The sequence below is a fragment of the Sorex araneus genome, chromosome 1, assembly GCF_027595985.1.
Source record: "Sorex araneus isolate mSorAra2 chromosome 1, mSorAra2.pri, whole genome shotgun sequence".
Lineage (NCBI taxonomy): Eukaryota > Metazoa > Chordata > Mammalia > Eulipotyphla > Soricidae > Sorex > Sorex araneus.
The window spans coordinates 86239609-86258563 of NC_073302.1; the positions used below are offsets into that span (position 1 = coordinate 86239609).

At 39.6% G+C, this 18955-nt stretch overlaps 1 protein-coding gene across 8 annotated transcripts in view; it reads right to left on the reverse strand.

The window, feature by feature from the left end:
- The window catches only part of TLE4 (TLE family member 4, transcriptional corepressor), a 148944-nt gene that overhangs the window by 97646 nt on the left and 32343 nt on the right, over nt 1–18955 (reverse strand). For all 8 annotated transcript variants that reach the window (XM_055137814.1, XM_055137806.1, XM_055137781.1 and 5 more), the window contains exon 5: nt 14477–14539. In XM_055137814.1, coding sequence (XP_054993789.1) covers nt 14477–14539 — 63 coding nt within the window. The remainder of the gene's footprint in view (nt 1–14476; nt 14540–18955) is intronic.

The window sequence follows — 18955 nt, forward strand, 5'->3', positions numbered from 1 at the left end:
GTTAAGAACAGCTTTTCCTAATATGTCCTCTAACTTCCATTACATGCAAAACAGGATTTGGGGGTTCTCATGTTTTAAATACAAGCCCTGGGCGGGAGATGACTAAATGTCTAGGATAGTGTTCGTTGAACATTTTAATCCCTGTTATTAAAATGGCTACTCATGTAAAAGATTTAAAAATGTACAACACTCACTAGCAGTAAAGTTTAAGGATTTCAGGTTTTTCCTTTAAATGTACAGAAAAACCAGTATCTCCAATTTTCAATTTTTTTTATTTTAAATTTAATTTCTGCCATTTTAAGTTTTTTACTAGGTTGGATAGCAAATCCTCGTCTCAGGACTTAGTTCTAAGGACAATGAGCAAGAACAAAATAACCACTTAAGTCTCTGCCCGAAGCATGAAGGATCTCATATCTGACCTAAACAAGTGTCCACTACAAGTGCCCCCCCTAGTATTACTCTAAACATACTTAAACTTTCTGGTGGTGTACACAAACTCAAATTCAGTCCCAAAGTGAACCCTTCTGCACCTCTATCAAGTCGGCTTGGTGAACCGAAGCTGAAGGAACCAGGCTGTGAAACAGGTACTCCCATCCCTTCCTCTATGTGGCTGAGAAGAGTCTTGTGGTTGATTCTAGTTGAGAAATTTAGCTGTGAAGCTCAGCTGTCATACTGCTCGATACATCCAAGAGTCATGGAAGCCAGCAGTTAAATAGGACAATCCCCTTGAACTACACTAAGAGCCACATTGCAAACCCGCCACGAGAAACATTCTGAGTTGGTAACCAGATGGTCACTATTCGCACCCCCAGCTACTCAGTAGAGGGGAGGGAACACAGGAAAGGAAACTAGTCAAATTCACCAGGCATTTGTCTTGGCTTCTTAATATAAATGTGTATTTTATGCCCATAACTAATGGGAATAAAAATATCAAAATTATATGTAAATGCATTTTAAGCTTATTATAGGCTAGTCAGTAACTGATTTCTTTTTTTTGAAGTCAACTTAACTATGCACTGAGTACTTACTACCACCAAGCACAAGGCTCCTGTTTAGATTTAGAACAAATTGGTTATCAAGAAGCAGTGGGAGCTGTCAGTGCTTCTGCGGCAGAGAAAAGGCAGAACAACAACACTGGGACTTAAGTAAGTTTATGGACAGAAATTTTCATGAAATGGTCCACCTTTTACTTTCTTACAAATTCAACAACAGCTGCTCAAAACTTTCAGAAACCTAACAGCAAAGAGCCATGTACAAACATCTGACACACATTTCATTCATTCCTCTTACACATTCAATCATTTAATCAGTTTTTAAGCTTTAGCTTTATGCCATTTTTGGTGTGTGACTGAATTATCTCTGTATTACAGAAATAACTATATTAAATGCTCAAAAAAACAGTCCCATGAGACAGTGATAGAAAGTATGCCAAGTCAGGACTTCTCTCCCATAAATATTGTTCAATTCTGACTTCATAAACAGCCTTCAACCCCCAAACCGAATAAAAATGCCTTCGGAAATTGGGCTATCTTCCCACCCTGACATTAAAATCAAGCATGTTTACTAGGGAAATCAGAAACATACCACATGAACCTACAGAAACTGAGCAAAGAGCTGAAATGCAAAAGGAGTTATGATTCTGTTCCTTCCTCTTCTCTCCAGGCCGTGGCCAGCCTCTACCACATCTGGACTCGACCTGCAATTCAGGTTTCTACTTCCCCGTTTTGCTTCCCACCATGAATCAACTGTTGTTTAAAGACCTTTGTATACAGAAGTTTGCTAAGGCAAATAATGTCTCCTCTTTGCTCTGAAAATGCCAGAAATAATCAGACTTAGCCACAAACTTAACAAACCACAGATTTATGCATGCACGAGGTGAAAATTAAAACTCGGGAGGAAGAGTGAACAAAAAAGAAAAAAAAAAAAAGAGGCAAACACCTAAGGCCATACATAGTCAAGAGCACTCTGTAAGCTGGAAGCAGACTCAAAGGAAGTGTTCCTCAGACACACACAACCACATTCAAATCTTAACAAATAAAAAAATCTCTAACTTAGAAAATGTAACAAGTTTTTCAGATCCTTCTTAGAACCATGAAGGTTTTCGAACTGTCTCTGTCTCTTCCCATTTCTTTCTTCCCCTTCCCCATCCGCTCCTCTCCCACTTCCTGCTTACACCCCAGTAAATCTGTAGAATGCTACAAGTCCTCTGGCTTCTTTTACAGCTCAAGCTATCATTCACTCAGATATGAGCTTCCGGCTTAAACTTTCCACGAGTACTACCCAACTAAATTGCTATTAGGAATATATTAATATGTCACAGGTGAAAGAAGGTGCTTGGGTCTCTAACTGGAATGTGAAAGAACAAGAAAAAAATAATAACCCATTATTTATTCTTTTAAATGCAGTTCAGTTGGTGTGATATACACACATCCAAGAAACAAGTTTCATTTATTGGAAGACACCAGAAACTAGAAATAAGCAAGTCAAGATTCCCTCTAGGTTCTCAGAAGGAAACTGTCCTGGTTACACCTTGATTTCGGACCTCTAATTTCCAAATTATAGGAAAGTTAATTTCTAGTGTTTTAAGCCATCAAGTATGTTACAGCATACCTAGAAAATAAGCATGTGATTCAATTTTCTTTCAGCCCCACCTGGTTTTACAAGAAAGTAAGGCCCAAAAAATAAAATAAATGCAGTGGTTTAGAATTTTTTTTTCCATAGGAAAGACCAGTTAGGGCCATATACCTGCATTTACTAATAATCACAGAAATGTCTACTTAAATGGGTACATTTTACATGAAAAATCGTATCTGATAAAAACACTTATTCGAAAAACACAAACATGGAGGAATAAGGAGGTCAATAAAATAAATCCTATAAATCAAACTATCTACCTACTTATTTCATCTCATAAATTATTTTTTGTTTTGAGTCCACACTCAGCAATGCCAGGATCAAATCTGGCCTTTCAAATACCAAGCGCATGCTTGGATCCCTGAGCGCTCTCTCCAGTCAGTCCTGATAAAATTACATTCTTGCATTTATTCAGGAAACGTTAAAATATATTTTCCACCACAAAAAAATTAAAGCAATTTAAGATGATGGTAACTCCAGCATCAAACTAGCATGCTGTATGTCCTGTATGTATTTCATAAGAGCTCATAGTGACAATAGCTGCCATGTTCACAACCTTTGAGGGGTGGCATTAGATGTGGTACTTCTGGTAAAAACAATTTTTAAAACTCTGTACACAACTTAGATTGGTTTGTGTTTGTGGGGGCATGGGAAACCAACTGGTTCAGCTTGGGGAGAGACGGGTTTAGGTGTTACCCAGTGGTGCTCAGGGACCACTCTTGGTCCATTAAGCACTGCAGGGGCCTTGATGCCAGAGACCAAACACACCCAGGCCTCCTCCATGCAAAGCACATGCTTCTCTCTGGCCTCTAGATTTCTTTTAATTCTATGCTTTTTGATAGGCATAATAAAGATACGAAAAATGAACTAGGTCTCTCTTAACAGTTAACCTTAATATTCCAGGAATGTGGAACTGCAAAATGAGCATGGAATAATACCCAACTCTTCACAAAACTCAGAGCACTTTAAAACACAGGAAGGTAGAAAATACCATACAAGCTGAAGTTCTAGAAAACAATGGCCACGGCACCAAGAAAAGGCTTTACTCTCACCCATTAACTTATGCATTAAGTTTCTGTTATACAGCAGGTACTATGGTAGAAAACAAACGAGTCTATGAATTAATGACACTTAAGAGACTCCACAGTACAACTAGAAGTTAATTTCCATGAAGAAAATTAGAGAACACTATTTAATAACTTATCAGGGAAATGTCTAATTTAAAAAATGTCTTAGTGAATGCAGAGAGAGCATCCTGGGTACAGTCTCTGAAGAAAAAAGGACCTTGTCTCTCAAAGAGATGTGTGGCGAAAGGAGGCAAGCAGGGAAAGGGACAAAACTGGAAAAAAAAAGCATATTTGATTTTGAAGGTTTTCAAAGAGGAAAGAAACAAAAACAGGGACATAAAGTCACTTGGAAATAGTCTAAATACATTGTACAGAACCACATACTAATGAGAAGTAAAATCTGTAAATCAGGAGGAGGCCAAAAAGCAAAGGGCTTTGCATGACATGCAAAAAAGCTGGACTTTAGCCTGGAAGGGCTTCTTTTATTAAAAACATTTAAGTGGACCATCAGTTCTTCATTTTGGTTAAAATGAGACTGGAAAAAGAAAAGAAGCAGGTAGGCAGGTGGATGAAACAGACTGAAGGGAGAACAGTGTAGGGGCTAAGGAAGTACTCCAGGGATCAGCAGTATAGTACAGAAAGGAAGGCATTTGCCTTGCACACAGCAAACCATGGTTTGATCCCCAGCATCCCATATGGTTCCCCGAGCAACATAGGGAGAAATTCCTGTGTGCAGAGCTAGGAATAACCTCTGACCATCGTCAGGTGTGACCCAAAAAGAAAAAAAAAAAAGGGAAATACTCCAAGGTTAAGATATTTACACCTGAACATGAAGCATATGCCCTTCCAACCAAGAAGAGTCAGTAGACAAGTGTCCCTCAAAGTGAGTCACTTAGAACTGGAAGTGGCTAAAGACCATAAGACCCAGCAGAGTTATGTTACAAGTACTGAACAACCAATCAACAACAACAAAAAGACTTCCTTTCAAATGCCTATAGATTTCTAAATGCTGCTAGGGTTAAATGGAAACACTGGCATTAGGATGAGGGCACTGCAGTACCAGCCACAAACTAGAGACTATTACTACTATAGCTAAAATTGGTCAATCTCCTCTGTCAACACCCTCAGCATCCTCAGCCTCTTACCAACTCCTATGAAAGGGAACTCACTTCTGCATACTATATTCTATTTTAAGGAAAAGGGTCCTAACATTAAGGAGAAATCTGTCTTCTGGTAGCTTCTTCCAAATGCTTTTGACCCAGTTTTGCCTTCACTCTCCTCCACTAGAATGTCAGTTTAAGTATTTAAAAATTACATAAACATGTTTTCAATTATCTTTATTTCAGATTAAATAACCCCAAGTATCTGACACAGGCCACTCGTCTTTCCAGTAACTCCTCTGGCATGGTCACTGTGACTAGACACAATATTTCAAGTAAGTTAGTGTTACCCCATATGCACAGTAAGTCAGGCTAAATTCTGATGAGCTCTTTTCAGCAACTCTTAAGTTTAGTGATACAAACTTTACATTTATCTGAAACTCAATGTTTTCTAAACAGTATACCAAGAAATGCTGTATCCTATTACACACACACACAGCAAAAAAAAAAAAAAAAAGCATAACAAAAAATATGAAAGACAACAACTAACCCACTTGGTTTAATTTAGCTAAAATCTGCTAAATTATAGGTCTTCTCAGAGTTTGTTATTCACAAAGATAAATATGTATGCAGGACTATTCCCTTACAGCCTCGAAACTATTTTTGAATGCAGAACTTGGAATTGAAGATTTTAGGCACACACCTTGCAAAACACTGACCAAGTCTTCTGCCTACTGACTGCCTGGACCTACCTTCTTCATTTTCACTCAATGTAGATAGAACTCTTCACTGAAACCCAAAAAGTTAAGGCCAGAGTAATAACTAATTGCAGAGAGAGGAATTAAGTTGGATCCCTTAGATCCATATGGTCCCCCTAGCATGGCCAGGAGTTAATTCCCCAGTGCAGAGCCAGAGTAATCCCTGAACATCTTCAGGTGTGGCGCAAAAAAACAAAGAAAGTTGCACAAGTGCAATCCTTTCCAACAGAACTTTCTACAAATTTGGAAACATTCTCCTGTGCTAGTCACACTGTACCCATGAGACACATTTGGGTGAATACTGAGCTCTCCAAATGTGACTGATGTGAATGGGAAACTGAATCTTTGCCCTTATAACTAACAGTAACATATACAGTAGTGGCTACGGTATTGAACAACTCAGCTTCAAAGCATTTTAAAGCTAAAGCTTAGCTCCAGTAATAATAATCTAATCAGCATTTAGTTGAAAGAAGTGAGTCAGTTTCTCAAGTGTACACTCATTGTTCAGACACATGCAGATAGAGGTTGGCACTGCTGCTTTTGGAAAGAGGCCTTCACTTAAACATTCAAAGCACAAGTTCACTTCCTGAGGGCAAGTAGGTGAGAATGCTACCTTAAGCCTTACCAAACATCCAAGTGTAAACAAAGTGCAGTTATGCAGAACAAGCCAATCAGTCAACCATACACAGGACAGGGTTAAACTTGCTGGTGCTTCATTTAGCATTAAATGAGACCCCCAAAAATGTATTTTAATTTATTAAAACACAGAAAAGTCCACTGCAAAAATGAGAAAGTGGACAAAATTCTTTGAAGCCCAGAAAAATCTATTAGCCAGTTGAGGACATTAGTCATTTGGTAGACAATGCTGCCATTAACACATTACCAAGGCTGAGGAAACAGCCTTGACAGGGAAGCAGACGTGTCCTGTGGAGGCTGCTGGCACTTAATGAACAATCTCTGCAGATGATCTTACTGATGTCACTGCATACATATTAGAGGATCTCCTGTGATTTCCGCCAAGTTCTCCTACATTAAATCATGTTATCACAAGCCATTGATTCCTCACAAAGTTAACAAGCAATAAGATGAGTTAACCTGGTGCCATTATGAAGCGAGAATACTGCCACCAGCGCATGGAACCACTGTATTTTGTTCATTTCCTCCCTAAGGCACAATACAAAAGTGACTGATCATCTTTTTCAACTTCCATTTTACAAATTATTCTATACATACAAAATATGATTCAGAGTAATTCAGTACCTTGTTAACCCAGGTGCAAAAAAGCATTTGAAATGTACCCATATCTCCTAACACAGTAGGAAGGCTTTGTTTTCCATAAAGTTAAAAGGAACAGGGCCAGAAAGACAGCAAAGAGCAGTGAACCTGTGTTTTCACTCCACACCACAAGGCCCACTCTGCACAGCGTGGAAAGGGCCCTGAAGGCCCCTGAGCACCTCCAGTGTGGCCCTGGGGGTACCCAGCACCACAGGACCCAAGCAGCACCTAATCCTCACATTTGAGCAGAGTCAAATGGTCCAGTTATTTCTTGAGAGATCACCCCTTTTCCAACATCAAAAATACTGAAAGTAACAAAACATGTCTTACTTGAAACCTAAACTTATTTGTCATCTAACTACTGAAACCGACTGCAATTAAATAAAATTTAAATAGGTGCTTATCACTATAATTTTTTTATTATTTCCCATCACTACAAAGAGAGTTTCCAAATAAACCTACAGGTTTGTTTTTTTTTTCTTTTTGAGGGGGACAGAGAAAAACAAGTCTACTCAAACTACTTGTTGGAAATGCTAACAGCAATTAGGTACATTCAAGTTTAAATCTGCACCATAAAAGTATTCAAATAAGGATGTTTAGCTTCCCCCCCAGAAAAGCAAAGGAGTAAGAGCTTAAAACATTCATTCTTAATCTCCCCTTTTAAGAAATCTAAAATCCAGGTCAGAGAAGTCACACAGGAGGTAGGGATTTGTATGTGGCCAACCTCCATGGATCCCTGGCATCCAAAGGTTCCCCAGCATCAGAGGTGTGGTCGAACCCCTTTCCCAACCAGAGCACTATTTTAAATGTGATCCAAGAATTTCTGGAATTCTTCACTTCGTTTATCAAACCGAGATTTGTAAATCTAAGCCCATAAACCTGCTGTGCCATGACTCTGGGAGCAATGAACCACAGGGCACTGCCAGTCTCTCAGTGGCTCTATTCCTCTTACCTTGCCCAAGGAGCAAGAAAGAATTTTAACTACAGAATTACAAAGAAGCAGGAAGAAGAGAAGGGGAAAATACATTTTCCTTGCACTGAATGACAAAAAATAAATTCTAGCAATCTGCTCCAAACAGGTTATGGATGAAAAAAACAACCTTTTTCCAAAGGGAACATGGTCAAAGGTCTAGTGAGTCAGGAATCAGGTAGTCACTAGTCCTGCGAAACTACTTTCTATTCTTTCAATGTCTCCAATAAAATATGCAGATTTCAGGTTACATTAAGTTGCAGTTTGGAAATGACTGACACCAAAGTCATTAAAATGGAACTCTAAGTCTGATATTGTAAAACAACCTCTCAGAGTTTATGTTGTAAAAAGCCACAAAACTCTGGGGCCACAGAGACAGTGAAGGGGCTAAAGCTTGCAGTTGACCCTGACACAATACCAGCACAGAGGATATCTCCCAGCACTGCCAAGATTAAGTCTTGAGCTCCACGGGGTGTGGCCCAAAACCCAGAAATAAACAAAAGGCTCCACAAAACCACTAACTTATCCCCCAATGTACCTTCTCAGGTAATGAGACTATCAAAAGCGTTGACCTGATTTTCCCAATTCAAGAACAACAGCAATTCACAAAATGTGTACATGAGATAGGGGAAGGAAAAAGATGAAGGACTAACTACCATACTCTTGAAAAGTAAATTTCCTTGGAAGTATGGCAGTATTTTGAGATCTCCTGGATCACACAATGTGTGATTTCTTCTCTCTCATATTTCAATTCAGAAGTGTCTTCAGGAATCCTTTTACTTGTTAGAAACTGGGGAATAAACATTAAGCTGTGCATCTAGATATAGTCCATAGGCCCCATTAGCGTCCATGTGGTTTCCTCCTACTGTATGTAAATATATGAAGAATAAAAAAATGCAGAATAGATGGTTCTTCTACTAGGTCTGAATTTTAAGGGAAAAGATATCCATAACAAAAACTATACATTATTTTATGTGACAAATTAAAAATTATAGCGCATGCTGTTACAACGTTGGAAGCAAAGTGTGTCCTGTAAAGACACACCAATGGACCAACAGGCTTCCGTCAAACCAAGTGTAATAATCAAAATGGTCAGTTTTTATTTTATGCACAGCACCATGTCTAGCAGCAACTGTGACCTGTCCCCTAATATTCCTGATCTTACATTAGGATACATTTTAAGTGGATCTAGAGTGTGCTCTTGGCTAAGGTTCATTCCATTTCCAAGTTTTCCTTGAAGCTAGCTATGGCCTAGGTCATCATCAAATATGCAGAAACGTAACTCCCATGTAGCACTGTTTACATGCAGATGCTCTCTCCTCTCTTCGCTGGCTGGACTGAACAGAGTGGTGCTAGGTAGGATAAGTATCAATACAGAAAGAACTGGAGTTCAGAGAACAACTTAAAATACAAATTGTTATGTGAGAAACAAACTTTTATCTCATGAAAGCACCTCTCTAAAAGATCATCTGCATGACGCTAACTGCCCAATGGCAGTGCAAGACCTGGCTAAGTTCACGGAAAGGCTGCACACCTATCACCGTTTCCCATCTTCACTAAAGCCTGTCTTCCGTTAGGAATGTCTCAAGACCCAAACACACTGGAACAGAACCCATTCTGCTAGAGAGGGGAGAAGGGAGGACAGGGCGGAAGGGGGTGAATGGCACATGGCACTAACTATCCAAGTACTCTGAATTTTAAGACATTAGGAAAACATAAAAAAAAAATCTAAACAAATAATATGGCTCAGAAAGATCAGCATCCCCAGGACTATTTTGATTCCAAATTAACAGAAATAATATCAAACTTAGCTGCCAGGGTGTAGTAAGTAGAACAGTTTTTAATCCACACTACAATTGCTTAAAAGGTGTGTTTCTAAAACTGCAGGGAGGGGACAGAAATGGGAAGAGGCCTGGAGGCAAGTCATTACCTACTGGCTTTCCTAACAACTTCTGAGAGTGACATCCTGAAATTGTTGATGAGAAAGTTCATTATAAAAACTTTATCAACTTCAGTAAGGGAGCTGAATTTTGAAAAATGGTTCATGACCTGAATTGAGACGGGTATTTTTCTAGACCGCATTGTGGGTGTGACAAACCCCTCTAAAATGACTCTTCCTTTGGAGGGACACAGTCAAAAGCCCTAAACATATACCTTCTCAGATCTCTGCTTCTGGCTGGGGAATAACAGGGGCTTGCTAAATTGTGGAATTGTGAAATTAATATTTTGAGCTAAAAGAGAATCAGTCATGGGGTTAATTCCTCACTGAGGTTTTAGTTCACCTGGAGCGATAGCACAGCAGGTAAGGAGTTTGCCTTGCATGCAGCCGACCCGGGTTCGATTCCTCTGTCCCTCTGAGAGAGCCCAGCAAGCTACTGAGAGTATTCTGACCACACAGCGGAGCCTGGCAAGCTACCTGTGGCATATTCGATATGGCAAAAGCAGTAACAACAAATCTCACAATGGAGACATTACTGGTGCCCGCTTGAGCAAATCAATGAACAACTGGAGGACAGTGCTACAGTGCTATTCTCTTATTCAGTTTTAATTTACACTTTTCCTCAAAAATGTATTTTAGACTAAGATCATCAACTCATAAACTTCCAAAAGGCACAGATTAAAAAAGGGGAAAGAGGGCTGGCTCCAGGTCTCAAAAACAAACTCAAAAGCTCTATTGTTTAATCCAAAAGCCAGTATGACTACTAATCAATATTAGAAGATGCTCACTATGTGCTAACCAGTAAGTGTCTAACCCTAAACAATATGTACAACAATGACACACACTCAAGTATTATTATACTATTTGTACTGACAAGGAAACAGAGGCTGAAGCAGGCAAATCCTTTGCTACTGGCCATTCAGTTTGAATCACTTATATTAAGGCAAATAATTTGTTACAGGGAGAACAGAAGTCAACCCAGACCCGACTATCATTATCCGGGCAGCTCTTGCTATGCCAACGGGGACTGAACTATAAATATAGTTCTCCCCTGCAAATGGTATGAAGAACAGGACAGAGAAATTTCCCACTTGATTTTTAATTAAGAAATTTGACAATAGCAGAACACATCCTGGTAATAGAATACTGAAATTTTAACAATCATTAAAATGATGATTACTCACTTAAATTACAGGAATTGACTCAAGTCTTTCTCTTGTTCCAGGGACTTTGGAAAAAGTCAGGTGTGAGTACAAAAAGCATATCGTTTATATATACTGCCTGTAATATTTTATAAAACGCTTTAATAAAATCTAATAAAGAAATTCATTTTTAGTGAGTGCTCGGTACAGACACACTTCAAATTCTTTTGGGTTACCGTTATACAAATTATTCTGGAAAAAAAAGCCTTGCAATTAAAAAGCTATATATAATAGCTGTCATCCATTTCTATGTGCCTTTTTATTTTAATAAATATGTAGACTAGATACATGCCACATGAAACAGCTATATTAATCAGCACAGGGAGTGAAAATGAAATAAAGGTTTCTTCAGGGCCAGAGAGAGAAAAGGTTAAGATACTGGTCTCGCATGCAGTCAACAGAGTTTGATCCCAGCACCACACTGAAAGGAGTGATCCTTAAGAATATAGCCAGGACCTAGAGTAGCCGCTGGGCAACACTGGGTGTGACTCAAAACCCACCTTTGCCCCACTACACTGTCACTACCACCAGCCATGCAGAAATAATACAACTTGCACACAGCTGAGCCAGGCTCCATCCCACATAGGGTTCCCTGTGCCACCTGCCAGAGTGATTCCTGAGCACAGGAGCCCTGAGAACCTTTGAGTAGCCAAACAGAAAAAAAAAAAAAAGAAAAGAAAAAAATGCACCAACTCCACCCCCCAAAAAAACAAGACCAAAACAGACCTCACCCAAACATATGTAAATTTACCTCTAGTATCTGTCAAATTCCTACTTAGTGCCCACAGCTTAGGCAGTCTTCCTTCAGAGGCTTTTTCCTCTGAGTGGAATCGTTTAATTTTTAAGTAAAAACATTTTAAAATGAATTCAGAGTTCATAGCTGCCAGTTTGGCAGTAGATTGCCACACAGCATCGGTGTTAAAAGATCAGATGAAGTCCTTCAGAGGCTCTGGCACCGAGTGATGCTTGCAGCCATGCAAGAGTGATTTTCCATGCCTCTGAAGAGACAGGAAATAGAATTCATCTTCTTCTAATAACCTGCCTCTCTCCCTCCCTCCAGATTACAGCCCATCTGGCCTCGGGGTGCGTGTGAGGAGTCTGAGGCCCTGAGTGCCCAGGAGAGAAAACAAGGTGGGCAATGTTCAGACACAAAACAGCAGCAAGGCCTGGATTTGACAGGAACAAACATGTCTGTAGCCCACACACTGAAAGATACACACACACCTTAGGAAGCTGACAAAAAGAGCAAAGGAAAAGCCAAAGTAAATAGAAGCAAAGATATACTCAGAACCAGGGTTTAGAAAATCATGACAGGGGTCATTCATTACACATGATTCAAGAATTTCAACCAAAAAATGTCAAAAGTTTTGGGAAAATAAACAGTGGTGACACTAAAATGCTTACCACCTTCAGTCCCCCAGTCTGAAGCAGAAGAAAAGAAGGTGCCAATATCTCTCTCCAGTCCGGCCACTTTCCTCTAGGGACATAACTGTCTGCACCCATTTATTCCAGTCCTGTCTTGCCGGCACCGCCAGCACTCCCCTGCCTGGTCCTCCTGGGTCCGTTCATCCAAACAACAAAACCCACAGGGGAAACCACTGAAAGCAAATCGGTTCCGTAACACCCTTCCGCTTCTGAACACAGACCCCCAAGGCCTACAAAAATGCCATGGGAACAAGCTGTACCCAGGACTCTATGAGGGGTCTGTGCCCATAAAGGCCCCTGGGGTAAAATCGACTTTTCCCTTGACCGTGAGAGGTAGGACCCCCCCAGTCTTGCTATAGCTTTGTAAGGTCCAGGTTCTTCCAGGTCTCTGTGAGGCAGAGCTGCTTAGGGAGAAACACACACCACAAGGGTCTAAACAGGATCCAGCCAAAGAGAGCCAAGCTTCGAGAAAGAAATAGAAATGCAAATAGGTCTTTTGGACTTGCCTTAGCACTCCATCAACTCTAGTCCCAAGCAAATCCCAAGTAGAAATAGGTAAATGGGAATACAGTGGGTGGTAGCTGTGTGGTCACAGCTGAAGGTGAGAGACAATGAACGCTTTGTTGTTCAGAGATCCAGAAGAGGATTTGAATTAACTAAGGTCCATGGTTTTTGAATACTAGCACTCACACGGGATTATATACCCCATAAAAGGTACCCAAAGTATTGAGATCTAAACCTGTTCAGACCAAAAAAGAAGTCACAAAAGCCTCCGCAGATTTTTAATACTTGTGCATGCTCAAATACCCAAACACCCACCACTGCATGCTAATGTCAGCACAGGCTTATGGGTAGGCCGAAGGAAGAAAACGTTTGAGAAAGGTGACACAAGGCACATAAAGAACCAATGAGGAGGAAGAAACACACACACACACACACACACACACACACACACACAGTATTTTTATTTAGTTTGGTCAAATCAATTAATTGAAGAATGTAATGTGGAATTCTGCATTTTTATACTCAATCTGATAATGGGGACTGAAAGGACTGCTGCTACAAAATTATTTGGTTAAGAGAAATAAATAAGCAACTCTGAGGTGCTGTTATTTTTCCCTACAGACCAGAGTACTTTCTGTTCTGAAAACCCTGGTTTTCAAAGAAACATACAGATGTAATCCTAATGGTGGCCTGTTTTAAAAGGCATCCTTTTCAATGAAACCTTTTATCCCCTCTGACAAAGAAGGTAGTTCCACCTAGGCTCAAAGCTAAATAGTCTCCTTATGTTAATAAGCTTATAGACAAATCCTATACACCAAGGAGTTTCTTCCACCACACCTCTCCTCACCCTCTTACACCTAACCAGCATCACAAAGCACTGGGGCTGAAAAACATACACTTACCGAGAGTTTCTGCACAGCTGATCCTACCAGACTGGATGAAAAAGCAGTAACCTGGTAGCAAAAATTCTCTTTCTTGCACTTTCACCTCAACTTTGTAACTACACAGGCAATTAAGAGAGCCACCAGGGACTGGGAATGTATCTCCTCATTACTCCAGGTGCACATCTGTGAACACTGTTCAGACCCCACTGGTGATGAGTTAGAAATCCGTTCTTCAGAAAATTGCAGTTACTAAGCTTGCTCTGCATGTGTTTTCCCAAATACACAGAAAGACCCCATCTTGTAATAATAAGAAATTTTCAAAAAGTTACATTGATTGGCTTACTATTGTAAAACCTGTGTATCTGATAGGCTCTTTGGCAGACCTTTAGTGCCCAATAACCCCCATGTGAAAAAGAGCTGCTTCTTTGTGGTGAATTTTCAATCCTATTAACATGCCATTATGACACAGTCATTATTCCATGCAACACCATATAGTCTTATGAAAGCAAATTTAGCTTACTAGAAAAGAACCCATCGTGTAGACACAACTATAATCCCCTAAGTAAGTTATAGAAGTCGGACTACTAACACTACATCTTAGAAATGAGCAACACAAAACATCAAGACTGACAAAGGCAAACAGTCAGCTCCACCATTCCTTTGCCACAAATCACTGAGATGGCACCTTGTGACCAGCGCCTGCGTCCAAGTGTCTTACCTCTTGAGACAGGAAAGGAATGACTTGAGCACAAATCGCATTCAGCCTCTTGACTATCTCTGCCTGCAAAAGGGGGGAAGGAAAAAAAGCAATAAAGATAGCAGTCAGCTGGTTACAAATCCCCAAAATATTAACAGGATATTAAAACACACTTTATATTCTGGCTGGCATATTTCCTAAGGATGAGGAAAACTCTCATCAGCAAGCCCATTAAAAGGAGGCAGTGACAACAGTGCCACATTAATAGCACAATTTATTAAGCAGCATTCATCTTAGAGTCAACCTTCAAGCATCCAGACAACATAAAAAGGAATTTAATTTTCATGACTGAGAATCCGTTTTCAAAAGCCTTCAACAGCACCCTTGTTCATTTTTTTTTTTAATAAGACCTTGACTTTTTGGAGTTTTGATAGTAAAAATACAGTTTTTTCTCATATCTCTACTTCTCTTGATTAGTAAAACTCATTGAATTTTTATAATTTTGAGTTTCCTTCAACAGACATGAGGATTTGACAATCAAGTTCCCAGCTTCTAAGGAGAGGAATATTGCACCACCCAAACAAGCTGATTAATTCAGATCCTTCATTATAAACAGTTAAGAAAATATCGTGCTTTCTTCAATCGAAAAATGTCTAAATGTTGGGTTGGTGAGATATATCATGGTTAAGGCACCTGCCTTGCATATGGCCAACCCGGGTTCAATCCCTGGGACTTCATGGTCCCCCAGCCCTGCCAGGAATGATCCCTGAGCAGAAAGCCAGAAGTTAGTCCTGAGCACAGACAGGTGTGACCAAAAAAAAAAAAAAAAAGCAAAGCAAAACAAAAATATCCAAATGTGCCTCACTACATCTGATTTTGATTTTCTGTGTGCTTAAGTTTAGGAACATAGAATCTTAGCAGAAAGCAATTTGCATATATATGAAGTCTAACCTTGGGAATAAATTTATCACAACACATGTGCAAAAGTCCCTCAGATTAATAGTTTTTATTCTCTACTATTTGTACACACAGAAATTTTACACCAATAGAATGCTACAAGATTTTTTTTAATTGAACATCTTTTGGTCATAAAGCTACCTACCCAAAGCTTTACCAATGTTCCTCTTAATTTGCATTACCAGAAGGCTTGATATATGCCATGTAAACACATGTTTTTATACACGCATACAAAATAACATATATTAATGACGGCATAGGGGAAAGATAGGCGACAAGTGTTGAGAGACAGAAAACAAAGCTATTACTATTCCTACAAAAATCTCAAAATAAATTCCATCTGGGGTCAGTTCCTCATTTTAAAAAGAGGACAAAAACACTCTTTTTCTTGCTAAGTCATTACCAGAATGACCGAGATACTCACTTGTGCAATCTAGGTTTCCTTCTCATCAGTCACCCTTTTGCCTTTGTAGCTATGCAATCTTTTAAATGCCAGCACCTTAAAAACCTTGCCAGCCAAGAGAAAATACAAATTCACCATGAAGTTTCAAACCTAAGCTTTCCATTCCGGTCTGCACTCTTAACAGGACAGACAAAAACCCAGCACCAATAAGCAGCAGTGAATAAGGACCCAACTGTGCTGATCTGATTTAATTTACTACACTGGCCCCATGGAGCATTTAGCTATCTTTTAAGAATGCTTAAACCACCATGAAAAGCTGCGATGGGAATCACCAAACCACTCTCCACCTGGAGGAACATACCACAGTGGTTATGGGGTGAAATTCCAGTGTGAGTTGAGAAATAGAGTAGCATTCACCAGACTGAAAGCACCATGTCTCAAAGGCATTTGGCTGTTAAGCTTTTTGTAGGGAGAGGTGGAGGGGGAGAGAATAAAAGATAATGAGACACTTTGGGGCAGACCAAACTGATGATTCTAATGCTTAGAACCATCTGCCAAGCATATTTTCCTCATTATGTTGTTTACACAAATAAAATAGTCCCTTGCTAGGAGGGTTGAAAAATGTGTGGGAACATAAGAAAACTGAGTTCTTTAGTTTGTCTACAAAAATTCTAGGCAATAAAATTTACTATAAAGAAATTTATTCATCTGGCAAAATAAAGACCAAGAGGTATTTACTTGGCTCTTTAACTCTGGACCTAGGCTAATTTAAGTCTGAGTAACTGTGGGAGGGGGAGGTAGGGGAACTTTTTTTTTTCCCCTAAAAATTAAATGCAGAAAAAACAGAAGTTGTTTTATTGATTCATGTATGTTAACATACATATACCCAACAGAATGCAGTAAGGGAAAGGTGGAGGGCACTGGGGCAGACAACTTCCAAAGTTCTTCCTTAATAGTCTTTTGTTTAAAAGACTTCTTAATTTCTTTAAGTTGTCATGCCAATGGATTTTCATGGTCATGCTAATTGGCAGCAGGAGGGGTGGGATGTGAGTGTGATTTCATAAAATTAAGCAGGTCATTCCTCACTTTGAAAGCTAAAGTTGCCTCGGAAACGCTGCTGCTTCCAAGGTCATCTAATTTTGCCTCTTTTGTCCCGGAGGATTCAGCTTTAGGAGGCATCATTTATTTACAGGCCTTTCCACTGGGCTTCAGTGATCAGCCAATAATACTGTGGACACACACTTCTAATGGCCTATGTTTTGAAACTGAGTCTAATCTAATGGCGTGAGGCCCAAACTCCTTTTCCAGCATAGCCATTAAAGGATGTAGGTTATTGCTGTTGTCACCATTGATATTTGTCATTGTAATGTAATTAGGGCCCTAAAATGATGCATTACAGCCCTTGGCACAGCTTCTATTAAAATCTTTTCTTCTGCTCACTGAACTGCGACCTGCTTTCTGATGAATAACAGACAGACAGCTTTAGGGTAAGGAGCAGATTCATCAAAGAAGTATTTTTCAGCTTTGGGGAAAGAGGTTTGAGAAAAAAGGCAACCTAGGAAGAAAAGCACTAAGGGAGGAAAGCCACAAAACACATTTGAATTCCATCTGACCACTTGAAATTCTGATTGCGTGTGATGAATCTTGCTTAGACAATATATTCCCAGTCTTCGAATCACATGGTTAATCAGAGCTCTAATCTGCTATCCATCAGTCCATGCTAGTGCTGTAGCTTCCAATCAAATTTATAGGTGATGTGGCTCATGCATCTCTGAGCAAGTACATTCACAGATCGCCTATTTAAACAGGAAGGGATTCTCAAACACTGCAATAGGGTTACTGGATAGAATCATGATATTTGATGCGTTATGAACATTGCTAACTACTGTTGTCAGATCCCCCTAATATTCCAAAATAGCACTTACGGCTTCAATAAAATGAAAATTGTACAGGTCAAACGTAAGCTCCCAAAATTTCTTATAGTGTTTGTCAAATACACCCACAGATTTTTCACATCTTAATACATTTTCTCCACCCATCAAGAGTCACATAAAAAGAGTTCCACATATGAAATGATCTTACCTGCAAATCACTACCATTCTATTTCTTAATTCCATGATTTCACATTTTTATGCTGTCCTCCAAAGGAAGGGGGGGAAGAGCACCAATAAAAAAAAGGACGAGCAGTCTTGCTCAGAAAAAAATTAAAAGCACCTTTGTGTAAAATATTTTTAAGCGGTAATTTAGCAACAATGACTCAATAAAAAGCATTCCACAACAGTGCTTGGGCTGCATAGTCTGACACCTGGAATAAGAGCACCAGCAACCTAAGGTCCTGTGTGGAGGGTGCCGACTGTCATGACTGGTCTATACTGAAACAAACACCCACATGAACCTTTCAGGCCTGTCTCTTCACTTTTCAACTCAAGAAACAGTAGAAGATTTAAAACTTATCTTGTATCAAAAGAAAAGCAATGTCATGCATTAAAAAGAATGCTTCAATCGAGTCAGACTGAAAAGCATCAACTTCTAAAGCAAATTGCCAAATACATATTTTATCATTTGCAACAAATTTCACTAGCCAGCCATTTAAAGTAAATGAATGAATGAATAAATAAAAAAATAAATAAACATCCCCCCTCAAATAGTCAATGTTATCTCTTAAAAATACTTCCACTTTGAATTCCTTAAAAAAAAAAAATTAACAGAAACAGAAACAAAAAGCAAATAGCTTTATTTCAGTAATCAAAGCAACTGTATAAAGCCAAAGGGGGCAGGGAGAGGGGGAGAGAGAGGGAGGGAGAGGGAGAGGGAGAGGGAGAGGAAGAGGGAGAAAGGGAGAGAGGGAGAGAGAGAGAGAGAGAGAGAGAGAGAGAGAGAGAGTACACTGGTTATGGCACTTGCCTTGCATGCAACTAACTACCCTGGACTGAGCCCTGGCACTGGGTCCTGATGCCCACGAGGACTGGTCCCTGAGCATCACTGGGTATGGCCCAGAAACAAAGGAAAATGGAACTGTTTAAAAATACTCATGGGGGTTTTTAGTCTCACCAAAATAAGAACAATACACAGCTGGAGTGACAGTGCAGTGCTTGTGTTGCACATGGCCAACTGGGGTTTAATTTCCAACACCCCATATA